Below are 19,310 nucleotides of genomic sequence, written 5' to 3'. Positions count from 1 at the left end.
TTGTAGTTTACTGCTTATTTTTGTAGGTAACCTAGTGGTTAATCAGCTGTGGTTGGCAAAGGATGGGGGAAAAGTGTGACTCCACTCAGGATAATGCTGGGTTGGGCAGGTTGTGTGATTAAAAGTGAGAGAGGCTGAAATTTAACCACGGAAATGGAACCTTCTTCTGAGCTAAAATACATAGCCAGCAAAACAGCCTAAAATATTTTGCAATGTTTCTTAGTGGACAATTCCAGGTATTCTCTCCCTGTTTCAGTCTGTTTTCTTCTGTTTGAAGCATAATGAACAGGACCTAGCCCTTTCTGCTTTGCCATTTCCCGCCTAAACAGTCCCAGCAATGTCTCATCAGTGTCAAATTCCTCTGGGTCTCGCCACTTCTGCCAAGGCAGAGGACATCTACAAAGCACCATTCACTCACAGTTTAACCCCAAGGATGAGATGCCTCACTATGTGTGCTTGCTTTGCATACTGCTCTTTGGGGTTAAGAAGACAATGTTGTCATTGATACACTTTCAGAAATCATTAGCAGAAGAGGAACTTTGTGAAGTTCAAAAGTCTTCGTCAACTTTTGTGTACAGAAACATTGCGTGTACTCACTCTGATTGAAATAATCCTACATTCACATAAATTAAATATTCACATCTGGAATTTCGAAATGATTGGTATAGTGTTCATTGACCAGAATAAACCAATTGAAATGGATTATAAACTTATTGTAAATGCATTATTCATGGTTACCTGCAGGCGTACGTTATATTCAATAAATACTTTTTCATAGACTGCATCATCCCATCGCCTTCTTTGCATGCTCTCTGCGACTCTAGTCTATTCTCTCTCGTTGCTTACCTGCAGCATCAGCAATTTGCCCGAATGCTGCACTGACTGACGCACTCTCCCCCTTCGTCTCTCTTCTCTACCCACCGCATTTCTCTTATATTCCCCCTTGCAATAAAACCATGTCTGATCCTTTCCATTAAACGTCATCAATCGTCACGAATAAGCCTACATTGAGACGTCGCTCAAACAGTTCAACTGCATTGCCATGTATGTCATCCCATCCCACTTTTACCCCATCCCTTTACACGGACACATTCTCCTCCATCCTCTTAGTTGAATGACAAAAGTGGGCAGTTCAAGATTTCATATTTGCCCTCACTGTCTCAAACTCGCTCTTTTCTTCCTCTCCTTTGCAGCCGGTCGGACGTACGCGTCCCATACCTGCATAGAGTTCCCAGTATTCTTGGGTACAGTATTGAACGTCGCAATATCCCGCGCGCACTGCACCAAGTGAGGGAGCCGATGCCGAAAAGACTTCCTATCCTTTCAACCCCAAAAATATTAGAAAATCCAGGATTGGACAACCATTAATCGAAATGTTTGTCGAAATAATGCGGTAGGTGTTGTTTTATTGATAATTTAGCCTAACAAGTTTGGACCGATGGCGTTTAAATGAGGGCAGAAAGTTATAGTTGGCTTTGTCATATATATATATATAGCCTGCACTTATGTGTGACATGCAATTTTATTTTTTTCCTCTCATTGCTTTCCTTCCCCGGTGGTCCTGAATTTAGCCTACTCTTATTTACATGAGCTATAAATTGGGCTACAAGCAGGATTAGACCGTTTAGGGGTCGTATTTCTTTTAAACTCACCTGCGCCCTCAGAATGTTTTTTTCTTAAGAATAATGTTCCACGTTTCTTATTCTACAGTGAAAATCGGATGCGTAATTTGAACATCTTTTCATCAGATTGAGAATAAATCCAGTAGCATAACTTTTCATTTCACAATGTCTCTGCATTGTCCTTTGACGGATGCATCTTTAACTTTGCAGCTTAAAGTTTAATACTACAGAGCTTTGCAAGATGTTCCACATCAATACGCACTTTCATCAGCAGTATTATTTAGTAAGAGACACCTTCCGCCCATGGTTGGCTTAACCATTAAGTGTCTATTGACGCACCCGTGCGTCAATCTAAGTAACATCATTTTAAACAATCCCCATAAAAATCCATCAGTTTAAACGAGAGATGTGTTTTTTTGTGTACATGAGCTGCGTCTTAATGACCACATCCACATATGTCAGCCTTCTGCATCTGTGGTGGAAGAGGTGGCCAAGCTACAGTGGTGTTTGTCAAACCATGAGATGTCCAAAAATCAATCTTCTCACAAATAAAATGTGTAGCATCCAAAAGGGTTCGGCCTACAAACTAAAGTGCCCACTCTATGGAAAGATGAGAATCTCAGGAATACTATGGTGTTCATACAAATTCATGTAAATATGAGTGTAGTTTTGTGCAAACAAAAGTAAGGGGTTAAATATTTGTTCAAAAAAAAGCAAAAATATTTCCTGACACTTATAAACCTTATTCCTTTTTTTACTGTATTTTTTTGGCCATTTATGAATGTATTATTCAATATGTTTCTAGTGGCAATAGTAGTAAATGCCAAATAAAATATTTTATCAAATCATACAATAAAAAAAATAGATATATACCTAAAGGGGTACTAAAATTAAAAATCAATGGCTTAGACTTTTAGGTCTTAGCTCTTTTTGTAATGTAGAAACCTAAACACCATTAAACTCTCTCTCTATTCTATCCATCCATTTAAGCACAAAATAACTTTCCTTCACCACTTTCGTTTTTTGGTGTCCTCTAGCTCAGTACCACTCCTAGTACTTCTCAGTTTCGACAGGGTCATAAATAACACCTCTCTCACTGTCTTTAGTCTTTACTTGTCCTTTCTCCGACTCTGTCTATTCCCACTGGGCACACACTGGTTGAATCAACTTTGTTTCCACGTAACTTCAATGAAATTGAAGGAATAGACGTTGAATTGACGTCTGTGCCCAGTGGGTTTTCTCCTCCCTGCGAGCTCTCTATTCCCCCCTCTCTGTCCCCCTCTCTGTCCCCCGCTCTAATGTAGTCTCTTAGTGGACATGTTGCCTTTGGCATCACAGGCTATAAGCGTCAGTCTTTGGTGCAGCCAAAAACGTGATTTTGCTGTGTTTTATATATATATATTTCCACACTCTGAGGTTGGAATAATACTGTGAAATTGTGAAAAGGATGATAATGCCCTTTTAGTATAAGATCTGTTTGAAAAGACAGCCTGAAATTGTAGCATTTTTTGGTAGGATGGAGTTTTGGCCGGCCTGGTGACATCATCAATAGAACAATAAGGTGGAGAGTTCCAAACCTCTCTGCCAATAAAAGCTAGTTTTCAGTTTTCCACTCCCCACTCAGACCACTCCCAGACAGTCTTAGCAAAATTATTTTTGTTTCTTTTTGAGAATTTTTATAGAAAACAATCACAGTACGGTACTTTATACTTACCCAGAAATAAAAATGGCTGCTTTGGACATTAAAGCCTAATAAGTAGCAACTGTGGTGGGACGAAACTGTGGTGATATTTCATTTTAACATGAACTATTTTCTAAAGAGAGTCGTTGTTTATTCACATGATGAGTTGACCCCTGCTGCACTGCTTAGGCACTTTAATCTAGTGGCACCAATAGGATTCTAGCTAATAACTACCAAACTATTATCAATATTGACCTTCAGGGCTAATTTTAACCAACCTATGATGCCAGATATGGTTTCAAATGGCTGGTGACACGGTAGGCATATATTACTTGTTACTATCGCTAGCTTGTGTACTTTGTTGCTACAAAGGTTGTTGTCTATATCCCATATTACAGTAGAACACCTACCCCCCAAGATATTTTTGAGAGATACGGTCTTGAAAAACAAATGTTATTGCCACTATTGGTTGTGAATGTGAACTTCTGAAGAGTTCATCAACCACTGGTAGGTTGTACAACTATGTTGAAACCAGAGTTGGGGTCAATTCAATTTCAATGCTTTTTTAGTTTATTTGAAGATACTTTCTGATGGACTCTGGGTGCAATCAAATTACATTTTCAACCAACCGTTTCACACTCAAGAAGCTGAAATTTCAATAGTGGGGTGGTTGTGTGATTCACACACTTTTTGATGGCTAAATGAAAGGATGGATGGATAAACTTAATAGATATATTAGCATTTACAATCTCTATGGAATCTCCAGTCCAGCCCAAAGAATTTAGAATAATCCTGATGAGAGATTTCCAAGTCAATGTCATCAATCTCCCATTGACATCAATTCATGATTTACATGGAAGTTCGAATTACAGCACACACACATTTCTCAAGTTACGATGCGGCCGTAAGTTGGGGGAGTTGGGAGAGTAATTTTCCCCAAGGGACTTTTTTTTATATTAAAAGATACGAGTGATTTATGAATTTGAGGAAGCAGGTTTGAGGAACAAGCAAAAAAAAAAGTGTCTAAGGTCTACATGGTTGTTAAGGGGATATTTCACCCAAATTACATTGTTTCTTTTCAATCCAAAGTGTGGATTTTCATTTCAGAGTAAGGAAACAAATGTCATGTGGGTGAAGTATCCATTTAACAGACAAGGTTGTTGGGGAGATTCAGAGGTAGTACTTAAAAAAGGGAACTTGAACTAGCCTTCTGTGTTCATTGAACAAGGGGAAGTTAGACAAATGAACTAGGGTTACGTGGGTTAGACCAGTGATGAAGAGACTAAGAGCCGAGAGAATTAAAAACAAGCAGCCAACATTCTCTTGTGTGTATCTGGGCCAGAACATTTCTTTTGCAATTTTCTATAAAACAACATGTGGATGTTGTGCCCTTGCTAGACCGTGCAGAGACTGCTAAAATCCTCTGCTTCCCCTGTGACACAGTCTCCTCATCCAGGGAAATCAGGACATCATGCACCTTTCTTGTCTTTCATCCCACCCCGCAGGAGGCGAGAGCAGGACGCTCTGAGTGCACTCTGTTTCTCTGGCTTTCACCACACAGCCTCGGGGACTGTGGGCTTCTTTAGTTCAACTCAGTAATGGACACGGTATATAGGGGGGGGGGGGGGGGCATAAGCAGAAAAGTGAGGTGTCCATATAAGTGAATGGGCCTGAACAAGTGCTGATGGAAGTGGAGAGCAGGAGGTAAGGAGGGAGAGTAAGATTATTTCTAAACAAAAATGCTCCATTAAGCAACCTTGAAATGAAGGAAAACGTAACCTCACTAAATATGGTTTCAAGAGTCAGTGCTTTCTTACCCAGAGCTTGTAGCAGTTTGTGTGATTTAACCTTGATATGGCTCTTGTACAGTACAGTACAGTACAAGTGTTTGACATCATAATAAAGTGCAGCATGGGTTGCGATAACCTATTTTCGAAGTCCCCACCATACCTCCTCGACAGCTTCATAAGCGGTCTGCTTGCATTGTGCCTGTCTTTGTGTCTGCATAAAGCCTCCATCATGGTCCAAACCATGTGTTCTACAATAATGGACCTTTGGCTTTCAAATTTTCAGCGCGGCTCAAGCAATTCTCTTCAACTGTCAACACATTCAAATGAAAAAAGGACGCGTACATGGAGCCACGTTGGTTGGGAATTTTGGGAAGGTGCGCATTCGGACTGTGCATCCCCCCGCGGACGATAGCGTAGCTATGTCACAATGGGACGCAGTACTATCACGTCTCAGCGTCTGTGGATGTAAGAGCTGGTTGAAAGAGCCCTATTTTGTACTGTGTGTACCATGTACTTGAGGATATTGCACAGGCAGCTTTTTCTGGACATGGCAGTGCTGTTGGTGGCGTCTCTGGGCCACGCTTGAGTTCTATTCCCTGTTTTCTTAATTAAAAAGAACAGAAAAGCTGACTGCACAATAACTGGCCAAGGACGTTCCTTCTGAAAGATGTGGCCAAGAGGCACCCAACAAACCAGGCCTGTCTGCCATTTTATTCACCGTCATCAGTCTGTCGCCATCAGGATGAACACAAACCTGTGTTTACGGATACTCGGTAACAATGGTTCAGTTTGAGAGGCCCTTGGTTAGTGTTCTCTTCATGTGGTCATTGCTTTTCTTCAAGTCCTGTTTTAAGTGATTCCTAGTAGTTTTTGGCTTCTTTTTCCATGAAATAAAGAAAACGGGCCAGTATCTCTTGTCCTGTAATTTTCCAATGTGGACGTTTGTAAGAGAATGGGTATAAAGTGAAACACAGTGTGCAGCTGTCCACTCGCGCGCCGCTCGCCTTTTGTCCAACGTTTTCCAGTCAAGAATATTAATGGCTGCCTGTCTGTGGAGCTAACCCAGCTGGCACGAATACAAACAACATTTATTCAACCACAAGGCAGTGTCGGTTTATAAGACACTTGTGTCTGTTTGTCTGCTCTGTGTTTGGATTCCTTTGACTGGATTTGATATACAGTAACAGCAATGATGAGAATAAGGGTGGAATTTAAAAAAAGCATAGATTAATGATCTGTGTGCTGCAATTGACTCAATTGCGAGCGACTTCAGAGTTGAAGCGTGAGGCTAAATTTATCTGCTGTTTTGGTCCTGTAGCTACCACTTTGTAGCTGCGTGAAGCACACCCGTACCTGCACAGACACTACAGTTGAAGTCAGATGTTTACATACACTTAGGTTGGAGTCAATTTTCAACCACTCCACAAATTTCTTGTTAACAAACTATAGTTTTGGCAAGTCGGTTAGAACATCTACTTTGTGCACGACACAAGTAATTTTTCTAACAATTGTTTACAGACAGATTATTTCACTTATAATTCACTGTATCACAATTTCAGTGGGTCAAAAGTTTACATACAATAAGTTGACTGTGCCTTCAAACAGCTTGGGAAATTCCAGAAAATGATGTCATGGCTTTAGAAGCTTCTGATTGGCTAATTGTGTAAGGGGGCGCATACTGGCGGCAGAGAAGTCAGACGCAGGATAGAAAACTGTGTTTCCAGCGGTGCAGTTTATTAAACAAAAACTCACCGGGAAAACATAACAAATATAACAAATGGGTACAATACCCTACGCACGCCAGGACAAACGTGCACAAAAACTTACAAATAACATTCACCGACAAACACATGAGGGGGAACAGAGGGTTAAATACACAAAATGTAATCGATGGGATTGAAACCAGGTGTGATACAAGACAAGACAAAACCAAAGGAAAATAAAAAGAGGATCAGCGATGGCTAGAAAGTTGGTGACTTTGACCGCCGAACGCTGCCCGAACAAGGAGAGGGACCAACTTCGGCGGAAGTCGTGACAAATTGACATCATTTGAGTCAATTGGAGGTGTACCTGTGGATGTATTTCAAGGCCCACCTTCAAACTCAATGCCTCCTTGCTTGACATCATTGGAAAATCAAAAGAAATCAGCCAAGACCTCAGAAAAAGAATTGTAAACCTCCACGAGTCTGGTTCATCTTTGGGAGCAATTTCCAAATGCCTGAAGGTACCAGGTTCATCTGTACAAACAATAGTACGCAAGTATAAACACCATGGGACCACGCAGCTGTCATACTGCTCAGGAAGGAGACGCGTTCTTTCTCCTAGAGATGAACGTACTTTGGTGCGAAAAGTGCAAATCAATCCCAGAACAACAGCAAAGGACCTTGTGAAGATGGTGGAGGAAACAGGGACGAATGTACACAGTAAAACAAGTCCTATATCGACATAACCTGAAAGGCCGCTCAGCAAGTAAGAAGCCACTGCTCCAAAATCGCCACAAAAAGCCTGACTACGTTTTGCAACTGCACATGGGGAGAAAGATCATACTTTTTGGAGAAATGTCCTCTGATCTGATGAAACAAAAATAGAACTGTTTGGCCATAATGACCATCGTTATGTTTGGAGGAAAAAGGGGGAGGCTTGCAAGCCGAAGAACACCATCCCAACCGTGAAGCACGATAGTGGCAGCATCATGTTGTGATGGTACTTTGCTGCAGGGGGGACTGGTGCACTTCACAAAATAGTTGGCAACATGAGGATGGAAAATGATGTGTATATATTGAAGCAACATCTCAAGACATCAGTCAGGAGGTTAAAGCTTGGTCGCAAATGGGTCTTCCAAATGGACAATGACCCCAAGCATACTTCCAAAGTTGTGGCAAAATGGCTTAAGGACAACAAAGTCAAGGTATTGGAGTGGCCATCACAAGGCCCTGACCTCAATCCCATATAATTGTTTTGGGCAGAACTGAAAAAGCGTGTGCGAGCAAGAAGGCCTACAAACCTGACTCAATTACACCAACTCAGACAGGGGGAATGGGCCAAAATTCACCCAACACATTGTGGGAAGCTTGTAGAGGGCTACCCGAAACATTTGACCGAAGTTAAACAATTTAAAGGCAATGCTACCAAATACGAATTGAGTGTATGTAAACTTCTGACCAACTGGGAATGTGCTGAAAGAAATAAAAGCTGAAATTAATCACTCTACTATTATTCTGACATTTCACATTCTTAAAGTAAAGTGATCCTAACTGACCTAAGACAGGGAATTGTTATTAGGATTAACTGTCAGGAATTGTGAAAAACTGAGTTTAAATGTATTTGGCTAAGGTGTAAGTGGCTGTTCCACTGGATGTCAGAAGGTGAATTCACCAATTTGTAAGTCGCTCTGGATAAGAGCGTCTGCTAAATGACTTAAATGTAATGTGTATGTAAACTTCCGACTTCAACTGTATGCGTGACCGTGTGAGAGCAAAGTCTTGCATCGTTCTCATCTCAATTTCTGCGGTGCTGCTCATGCCAACGTCTTAATGCAGAGACTACCGTGAAGTCATATAGAATCATATTTATTTACACTGTAGTTCAACTGTCTCTGTCCATGTAATTACTTTATGAAGACACAGTTTTAGACACATGCTTTGAAGTGGTCCCGAAATGCTCATAGTCAAAGGGACATATTGGAACATGACTTTCAGTTACACTTAACTCATCAGAATGAGCAGTAGTAGTTTATTACATTTTACATGTAGGTTGTACTTGGCAGCTAAAAGCTGAATTGCACACAACACATACAAGTAAACAAATCTCAAAGCACATGAAAAGCAAAACAAGCATCAATTAAGATTAAAATGAATGACGCGAGTATAGGTCTGGACTACAATATTCTTAGTACTTAAAGCCTCAAACAGATCGAGCAACAACCGCATATACATACAGTGGGGACAACAAGTATTTGATACACTGCCTATGTTGCAGGTTTTCCTACTTACAAAGCATGTAGAGGTCTATAATTATTATCATAGGTACACTTCAACTGTGAGAGACAGAATCTAAAAAAAATCCAGAAAATCACATTGTATGATTTTTAAGTAATTAATATGATTTTTAAGTAATTAATATGCATTTTATTGCATGACATAAGTATTTGATCACCTACCAACCAGTAAGAATTCCGGCTCTCACAGACCTGTTAGTTTTTCTTTAAGAAGCCTTCCTGTTCTCCACTCATTACCTTTATTAACTGCACCTGTTTGAACTCGTTACCCGTATAAAAGACACCTGTCCACACACTCAAACCTCTCCACAATGGCCAAGACCAGAGAGCTGTGTAAGGACATCAGGGGTAAAATTGTAGACCTGCACAAGGCTGGGATGGGCTACAGGACAATAGGTAAGCAGCTTGGTGAGAAGGCAACAACTGTTGGCGCAATTATTAGAAAATGGAAGAAGTTCAAGATGATGGTCAATCACCCTCGGTCTGGGGCTCCATGCAAGATCTCACCTCGTGGGGCATCAATGATCATGAGGAAGGTGAGGGATCAGCCCAGAACTACACGGCAGGACCTGGTCAATGACCTGAAGAGAGCTGGGACCACAGTCTCAAAGAAAATCATTAGTAACACACTACGCCGTCATGGATTAAAATCATGCAGCGCACGCAAGGTCCCCCTGCTCAAGCTAGCACATGTCCAGGCCCGTCTGAAGTTTGCCAATGACCATCTGGATGATCCAGAGGAGGAATGGGAGAAGGTCATGTGGTCTGATGAGACAGAAATAGAGCTTTTTGGTCTAAACTCCACTCGCCGTGTTTGGAGGAAGAAGAAGGATGAGTACACCATCCCAACCGTGAAGCATGGAGGTGGAAACATCATTCTTTGGGGATGCTTTTCTGCAAAGGGGACAGGACGACTGCACCGTATTGAGGGGAGGATGGATGGGGCCATGTATTGCGAGATCTTGGCCAACAACATCCTTCCCTCAGTAAGAGCATTGAAGATGGTTCGTGGCTGGGTCTTTCAGTATGACAACGACCCGAAACACACAGCCAGGGCAACTAAGGAGTGGCTCCATAAGAAGCATCTCAAGATCCTGGAGTGGCCTAGCCAGTCTCCAGACCTGAACCCAATAGAAAATCTTTGGAGGGAGCTGAAAGTCCGTATTGCCCAGCGACATCCCCAAAACCTGAAGGATCTGGAGAAGGTCTGTATGGTGGAGTGGGCCAAAATCCCCGTTGCAGTGTGTTTAAACCTGGTCAAGAACTACAGGAAACGTATGATCTCTGTAATTGCGAACAAAGGTTTCTGTACCAAATATTAAGTTCTGCTTTTCTGATGTATCAAATACTTATGTCATGCAATAAATTGAAAATGAATTACTGGATTTTTGTTTTAGATTCCATCTCTCACAGTTTAAGTGTACCTATGATAAAAAAAATGACAGACGTCTACATGCTTTGTAAGTAGGAAACACTGCCGGTTTTGCAGGTTATCAAATACTTGTTCTCCCCACTGTATGTAGCTACAACGCGCACCAGAGTAACTACTGTACAAGCCCTTTAACACAGACAGCTCAGAGTAGGCAATGTGGTTTCTCCTGCACTTATTTCTTCAGTACCATTACTTGTATCATGATGTAAGGCAGGGTTCCCCAACTGGCGGCCCGCGGGCCAGGTTTTATTTGTCCCCCCAAGTTTTCTGAACAAAAAACAACAAATTATTAAGACCAATTTGGGTGGAATTTTCATTGTTGGACATAAGACTGTAAAAAAAAAAAACGGAAATCAGCTCCAAGTGATTTTAATTTAAGATATGTTGCCAAGTATTCCCATGCATAACAGAGAGACGCATGATTGTATACAAATGTTAGCAAGGTTTGAAATGATTATGTTTTAGTCAAACATATGTTTGGGCTTCTTGTGTTCAATTTGCAGTCTATAAATTATTTGTAATTATGTTCTGGCCCCCCGACCATCCACTCCAGAAATAAAATCGACCCGCGGCTGAATCTAGTTGATGATCCCTGATGTATGGTGACCTTAGGTATCCAGAGAAGTGTACATGTATAACATACAGTGCATTTGGAAAGTATTCAGACCCCTTGACCTTTTCCACATTTTGTTATGTTACAGCCTTATTCTAAAATGTATTAAATAAATGTTTTCCCTCTAATCTACACACAATACCCCATAATGACAAAATGAACAGGTATTTAGAAAATTTAGCAAATGTATTAAAAATAAAAAGAGAAATACCTTATTTACATAAGTATTCAGACCCTTTTATGAGACTTGAGCTCAGGTGCATCCTGTTTCCATTGATCATCCTTGAGATGTTTCTACTATAATGGTTCAGGCTAAGACCCAGATGCAGACACAGGAGGCGGATAGTATGAGTCTCAGAGTTGATTAAAGTACAAGGGCAGGCAAAAGGTAAGTCAAGCAGGCACAGGACGGCAGGCAATAAGTAGGTCAAGGCAGGCAAAGAGTTGCAATCCATATCAGAGTCAGGCAGGTTCAGGATGGCAGGATCAGGCTCAGGACAGGCAGAAAGGCCAGAACTGGGAGCATCATGCTGTTGGGATGTTTTTCATTGGCAGGGACTGGGAGACTAGTCAGGATCAAGGGAAAGATGAACGGAGCAAAGTACAGAGAGATCTTTGATGAAAACCTCCTCCAGAGTGCTCAGAACCTCAGACTGGGGCGAAAGTTCCCCTTCCAACAGGACAACGACCCTAAGCACCGATCCAAGACAATGCAGGAGTGGCTTCGGGACAAGTTTTCTGAATGTCCTTGAGTGGCCCAGTCAGAGCCCGGACTTAAACACGATCAAACATCTCTGGAAAGACCTGAAAATAACTGTGCAGCAATGCACCCCATCCAACCTGACAGAGCTTGAGAGGATCTGCAGAGAAGAATGGAAGAAACTCCCCAAATACAGGTGTGCCAAGCTTGTAGCATCATACCCAAAAACTTGAGGCTGTAATCGCTGCCAAAGATGCTTCAACAAAGTACTGACTAAAGGGTCTGGATACTTATGTAAACGTCATTTTTCTGTTTTGCTTTGTCATTATGGTGTGTAAATTGAGGAGGGAAAAAAAAACATTTAATACATTTTAGAATAAGGCTGTAACTTAATAAAATGTGAAAAATATCAAGGGATCTGAATACTTTCCGAATGCACTGTATGTACTAGGTCGCCGTTGGTCAAGTGAATGAACGTGGCTCTGTTTTGAGGGTGTCTGGGGCTCATTTAGTAGGCTAGTAGTAAGCTCTGTGAAACTGAGTTGGAGGTGGATTGGTGCTTGACTATTAGAATTTCAGTCACATAGAATATGACAAAAAAAAGCCTGAGTCAAGCCAGCTGGATAGGAGTGAACTCCCCCAACACACACACACACACACACACACACACACACACACACACACACACACACACACACACACACACACACACAGAGAGAGAGTATGTGTGTATTTTGATGAGAAGACCTTCATTTAATAATTTGAGCAGGGCTGTGTTTTTGGGGCAGCTCACAGACTCTGCTTGTCTCTAAAACAGTGTCTGCAGTCAAAGTGACTTAATTGTCTACTGTGTTTGTTAATAGTCTACTATGTTTGGGGGCAGGATGGGGTTTGGGAAACTCTGAGCTAACCTAAAGTAGCCAGGCATAAAAGAAACGCCTGAAACAAGATCCCCCACACTCTGGTCTTGACGATAATAATTTTAAAAAACTGTCGGGCGAGGTTATCTTCTGCGCTGTTCAACCAATCCAGTAAATGTGGAGGAGGAGTTAAGATAGAATGTTACCTTGATACCGTCCATTTGTTGGCAACTCCACTAAGGCTACCAGTCAAAACATTCAGGGAGATTCCTCCGTCCTCCTCTCCTCCCTGACCAGGAAACCCGATAAGTGGTTGTTGAGTGGTCGAGGAGTCAGTTTGTTAGTAGGCGAACACAGGAGTGTCCTCCTCATCTCAGTAGCCTCCTCTCGCGAAGTGCGTCCTCTACGTCTTCTCCGCTGAACTTAAAAAAAACAACATCTGCCACGCCCTCTTTGAATAAGCTGTTGCACATGCACATATTTAAAAATGATCCGCTTTTTAAAAATATATACTTTTCTCTATAAAATCTCTAGCACAACTAGTTAAATGTATTTGTACTACTTCGTACATTTATTTTGGGTTATCACACCTTTTAACGTCAAGCGCTAGTGAAGAAGGTCTCATTTCAAAGAAGTGATTTGTTTTCCACATTTCCTCCCGTTCTCTCCTTGATTACTTTTGATCTTTTTTAAAAAGAGGGGAGGACGGAGGAGAGGTCGCAAGGAGTTGAGAAAAACCAATTGAGATTCTATTTTCATCATTGATGGAGGAAGATAGGTTTTTACGACCAGCTCAGCTAAACGGCAGCAAACTAGGCAACATATCGGGTTGATAGGCAATACATTTTTTATATATATATTTATTTGCTGTAAATGGTAATTCACCAATTTGTAAGTCGCTCTGGATAAGAGCGTCTGCCAAATGACTTAAATGTAATGTAATTTAGGTCTACAGAATTTTGTGAAAGTGCATCTAGGAAAAACGGGGATGGCATAATGATGTTATAATGAGTGAAATCATCATTTTATAGGTGATTAAACTGGTGGTCAAGGCACACAAAATTGAAATGTTTTAATTTATGTGAGGCAAAAGGTAAAATCCTACCCTTTTGGAGAAGGATCTGGAAAGTACGCAAAAGTATGAAGTAAAGTTTGTTGCCCTGTCCTTTTTGAAAAGGACCAGAAAAGTATTTTGAAAAACATTAAAAGAAGGCAAAAAGTAGGCTTCTTCTGCTGTCTTTTGTGTGAGGTAAAAGTAAAAGCTTTGTTCAGTTAACGTTCCTGAAACATACTCACTCAAAAATGCTTCTTCCCTTATTTGTGTGATGTAGACGTTTATGGTCCCCCACTTTTCCATCGTGGCTGACTCTGTGAGTTCGTGTGAGGTCAGTGAGAGCGGCCTGCCATGCCTGCTGAGCTAATAACAGGGCCAGACTGGCGAAGGAGCACTGGCAGGCAGCCCTGGGCTATGCAGACATGTAATTTGCTCGTGGAGGTGATGAACCGCTTCCGGTCAGATGTGGATTTACCCCTTTTTGGGGGCTGAGCTGCCTCTGTGTCCTGTATTAGGCTTTCAAAGCCCCTGATCTTTTTATTTGATTTAATTGTGACCGTTTAGTCTTTACTTTATTCCCATAAATGGTAAATATTCTGTCCTCCCCCACACATTTTTCTCATCATGTGTGCTTTCCCCTAATCTCTTCATCAACTCCACTTTCAATCTCATCATCCTCTGTTTCACCACAGATCCCTCTCTCTGCTCCTTCTCGCTCTCAGCTCTCCACATCGATCTGTTTGACCCTGTTTATCTCCTTCAATCTACTTGTTTACCCTCTGGCATTGATCTAACATTTTAATACTCATCATTCATTGCATTTTGACCCCTCTGTCCTTATGTACACTCAAATCATAGAGGGTAAATAATGTAGGAGTAAAATAAGCTTTAAAAAGAATATTGTAACCAATTGGCGGAGTAGAGATTGTTTCTTCGATGCGGTACAAACAAGGTGCATTTGCCATAGGGTGTATATGGAATATGTCCCATTTTTCCCCCTATCTCACTCTCACTACCTCTCCTCCACAGACCAGTAAGGTTCCTCCCCTTTCTGTGCACAGTTTGCTACCTGACCATGGCTTTCCCCGCCCAAACAGGATACTCAGAAGGTACAAATCTTCTAAATGTCTATTTTGACGGACTATCATTATATGGGATTGCCATGCATTGCATGAAAGCATTTATTTTGAGATCAGATTGTTATTTTAAAGAGTTTTTTCCTCCTTTATGTACTTCCCCAGAGTCAAATGAACTTGTGGGGACCATTTCTATGTCTCTGCGTGCAGTTTGAAAGAAGTTGCTAACTAGCGTTAGCCTGATTGCTAACTAGCAGTATGCTAACTGTTCCTGTAGACTTACAGTCATTGTGCTAATGCTAGTTAGCATTGGCATGCAAAACTACCTCTAACTTCCTTCATACTGGACGCAGAGACATAAAAATAACCTTAGCAGCTCTGTGGTCCTCATGAACTAGAATTTAAAGCCTCAGTTGCTGTGTAGTAATTGCTGCATAATTGTTGCTGTTATGCTTGAGTTTGGAGATAGTTAAGATAAACATAAATTGTGTATAATTTATATTTCTATATATTCAACACGTACCTGATTAAAGTATTTGGTTTTCCACCATTCCGAGATCATGGATTCACGGAACTCATCCGTGGAATATAAAAATTGCTGCAAAATCTTGAAGATTGTCCCCAAAATGCATTATTCACCACCACCACTAGAGGTCAATAGCCGGCCACTTACTCAGTAGCATCATTTACTGACTGTGCCTCTCCTTCCTGACATAGACGACAAGCGTCAACTCCAGGTCACCATCTCCAAGACAACCCCCATCTCCACTGCACACCTGGGGGGCTCCATCACAATCACCTGCCTGGTGTCCCTGTCACCTGGGCCCCTCTCATCCTCCTCGCCCCCGATCCCACCCCGGGTCAAGTGGAGCGTGTTGCATGAGGGGGAGCAGGAGGAGACAGAGATCCTGGTGGCGCGGGGTCAAAGGGTGAAGGTCAATGAGGCCTACAGAGAACGAGCCTCCCTGGTCAACTTTGCACACTCGCCTGAGGACCTCTCCCTCTGGTTGGGGGAGCTGCGCTCAAGCGACACGGGGCACTACCGCTGCGAGGTGCAGCAAGGCCTGGACGATGCCAGTGATTTCACACAGATAAAAGTCAAAGGTAACAGAGGTTGTAGGAGTCGTTGTGAATTTTTTTGAGTTTTTTTATTTGTCTGGCAGTTTTTACCACATATTGTGTATTTAAGCCTCTCCATATTTCTCTGTGTGACTATGTTTGTGTTTGTGCACACGCGTGTGCATATAGGTGTGGTCTTCCACTACAGACACGCCTCTGGCCGATATGCGTTTTCGTTCAGTGAGGCCCAGAGGTCGTGCGAGGGCATTGGGGCACACATCGCCACTCCCGACCAGCTTCTGGCAGCTTATTACGATGGCTATGAGCAGTGTGACGCCGGCTGGCTCGCTGACCAATCTGTCAGGTAAACCCCAGTATCCACAACATGACCTATAATACAAAGACACATTTCTTAAAGTTGCTCGACTTTGTTTTGACGAGAAAGTGCTCCGGTGCCAAGATTATAGAATGACGACCCACAGCAGTGAGCTTATTCACACGTCTAATAGGCTACCGGGGCTTTGAATTTGGCCCACTGTGTGGTATGTGATACTATTTCACGCAGAAGCTGTTGCCCTTTTCTGGCAGAATGTGTGTTGACCTGATGGCAGCTGAATCCTCCTCCTGCTCACTCTATTCCTGGTGTTAAATATGTTAGATTTCCTCATGTGTATTGTACTGGCTTACATGTGTAAAATAGGGACTGCATTTGGTCCATGTTTCCAACACACAAAAAAATCCTGCTAACAGATTATACAACAACGACTGAGGCCCCTCGCCCGTCAGAGTTAGTCTTTACAATGCTTTCTATTCACAGGAAATACTAATATTCTCAGTTCTTGCACCTATTCTGCAGATATCCAATCCAAGTTCCCCGGGAAGGTTGCTATGGTGACATGGATGGCCGCCCGGGATTGAGGAACTATGGGACACTGGAATCAGAGGAGCTGTTTGATGTGTATTGTTATGTGGAGCATATTGATGGTAAAAAACAACAACTTGTGAATAGCTTATCGTAAAAAGTCAGTGTGAATAGCTCCCTGTAAAAAAAGGATGTAAATGTGATTCTACAGAGCAATAACGTATGTTTTTAAGTCTGTGACGTTGCGTCAAAAATCATAAAATACAAACTATTAAGGACACCTGCTCTTTCCATGACATAGACTGACCAGGTGAATCAAGGTGAAACCTATGATCCCCTTATTGATATCTTTTGATAAATCCACTTGAATCAGTGTAGATGAAGGGGAGGAGTCAGGTTAAATAAGGATTTTAAAGCCTTGAGGCAATTGAGGCATGGATTGTGTATGTGTGCCATTCTGAGGGTGAATGGACAAGACTAAAGATTTAAGTGCACCTGAATGGAAAATCGTAGTAGGTGCCAGGCACACCAGTTTGAGTGTGTCAAGAACTGCAATGCTGCTGGGTTTTTCATGCTGAACAGTTTCCCCTGTGCATCAAGATATGGTCCACCACCCAAAGGACATCCAGCTGACTTGACACAACTGTGGGAATCATTGGAGTCAACATGAGCCAGCATCCCTGTGGAACGTGTTCAACTCCTTGTAGAGTCCATGCCCTGACGAATTGAGTCTGTTCTGAGGGCAAAAGGATGGTGCAACTCAATATTAGGAAGGTGCTCTTAATGTTTTGTACACTCAGTGTCGTCTTCTATGTAAATTTGTCAATTCAGATGCTTTGTCATTTAACATTACATTTACATTTACATTTAAGTCATTTAGCAGACGCTCTTATCCAGAGCGACTTACAAATTGGTGAATTCACCTTCTGACATCAGTGGAACAGCCACTTTACAATAGTGCATCTAAATCATTTAAGGGGGGTGAGAAGGATTGCTTTATCCTATCCTAGGTATTCCTTGAAGAGGTGGGGTTTCAGGTGTCTCCGGAAGGTGGTGATTGACTCCGCTGTCCTGGCGTCGTGAGGGAGTTTGTTCCACCATTGGGGGGCCAGAGCAGCGAACAGTTTTCACTGGGCTGAGCGGGAACTGTACTTCCTCAGTGGTAGGGAGGCGAGCAGGCCAGAGGTGGATGAACGCAGTGCCCTTGTTTGGGTGTCTGATCAGAGCCTGGAGGTACTGCGGTGCCGTTCCCCTCACAGCTCCGTAGGCAAGCACCATGGTCTTGTAGCGGATGCGAGCTTCAACTGGAAGCCAGTGGAGAGAGCGGAGGAGCGGGGTGACGTGAGAGAACTTGGGAAGGTTGAACACCAGACGGGCTGCAGCGTTCTGGATGAGTTGTAGGGGTTTAATGGCACAGGCAGGGAGCCCAGCCAACAGCGAGTTGCAGTAATCCAGACGGGAGATGACAAGTGCCTGGATTAGGACCTGCGCCGCTTCCTGTGTGAGGCAGGGGCGTACTCTGCGGATGTTGTAGAGCATGAACCTACAGGAACGGGCAACCGCCTTGATGTTAGTTGAGAACGACAGGGTGTTGTCCAGGATCACGCCAAGGTTCTTAGCGCTCTGGGAGGAGGAAACAATGGAGTTGTCAACCGTGATGGCGAGATCATGGAACGGGCAGTCCTTCCCGGGAGGAAGAGCAGCTCCGTCTTGCCGAGGTTCAGCTTGAGGTGGTGATCCGTCATCCACACTGATATGTCTGCCAGACATGCAGAGATGCGATTCGCCACCTGGTCATCAGAAGGGGGAAAGGAGAAGATTAATTGTGTGTCGTCTGCATAGCAATGATAGGAGAGACCATGTGAGGTTATGACAGAGCCAAGTGATTTGGTGTATAGCGAGAATAGGAGAGGGCCTAGAACAGAGCCCTGGGGGACACCAGTGGTGAGAGCGCGTGGCGAGGAGACAGATTCTCGCCACGCCACCTGGTAGGAGCGACCTGTCAGGTAGGACGCAATCCAAGCGTGGGCCGCACCGGAGATGCCCAACTCGGAGAGGGTGGAGAGGAGGATCTGATGGTTCACAGTGTCGAAGGCAGCCGATAGGTCTAGAAGGATGAGAGCAGAGGAGAGAGAGTTAGCTTTAGCAGTGCGGAGCGCCTCCGTGATACAGAGAAGAGCAGTCTCAGTTGAATGACTAGTCTTGAAACCTGACTGATTTGGATCAAGAAGGTCATTCTGAGAGAGATAGCGGGAGAGCTGGCCAAGGACGGCACGTTCAAGAGTTTTGGAGAGAAAAGAAAGAAGGGATACTGGTCTGTAGTTGTTGACATCGGAGGGATCGAGTGTAGGTTTTTTCAGAAGGGGTGCAACTCTCGCTCTCTTGAAGACGGAAGGGACGTAGCCAGCGGTCAGGGATGAGTTGATGAGCGAGGTGAGGTAAGGGAGAAGGTCTCCGGAAATGGTCTGGAGAAGAGAGGAGGGGATAGGGTCAAGCGGGCAGGTTGTTGGGCGGCCGGCCGTCACAAGAAGCGAGATTTCATCTGGAGAGAGAGGGGAGAAAGA

The 19,310-nt window shown here is 43.0% G+C and overlaps 1 protein-coding gene across 3 annotated transcripts in view; it reads left to right on the top strand.

Annotated features, from left to right (window-relative positions):
* The first annotated feature begins 1,023 nt into the window (after positions 1 to 1,023).
* Positions 1,024 to 19,310, top strand: part of LOC135552135 (brevican core protein-like) — a 37,403-nt gene continuing 19,116 nt past the window's right edge. For 2 of the 3 annotated variants that reach the window (XM_064983564.1, XM_064983562.1), the window contains exons 1-5: positions 1,097 to 1,393; positions 14,779 to 14,858; positions 15,543 to 15,929; positions 16,074 to 16,248; positions 16,741 to 16,868. In XM_064983564.1, coding sequence (XP_064839636.1) covers positions 1,374 to 1,393; positions 14,779 to 14,858; positions 15,543 to 15,929; positions 16,074 to 16,248; positions 16,741 to 16,868 — 790 coding nt within the window. In that variant the 5' untranslated portion in view covers positions 1,097 to 1,373. Of the gene's footprint in view, positions 1,045 to 1,096; positions 1,394 to 14,778; positions 14,859 to 15,542; positions 15,930 to 16,073; positions 16,249 to 16,740; positions 16,869 to 19,310 lie in introns of those variants that run through there. The other variant, XM_064983563.1, reaches the window with a different exon arrangement.

Source organism: Oncorhynchus masou, chromosome 13 (assembly GCF_036934945.1).
Source record: "Oncorhynchus masou masou isolate Uvic2021 chromosome 13, UVic_Omas_1.1, whole genome shotgun sequence".
NCBI lineage: Eukaryota > Metazoa > Chordata > Actinopteri > Salmoniformes > Salmonidae > Oncorhynchus > Oncorhynchus masou.
Note: the sequence above shows the minus strand (reverse complement) of the source record. Positions and strands in the feature narration are given on the sequence as shown.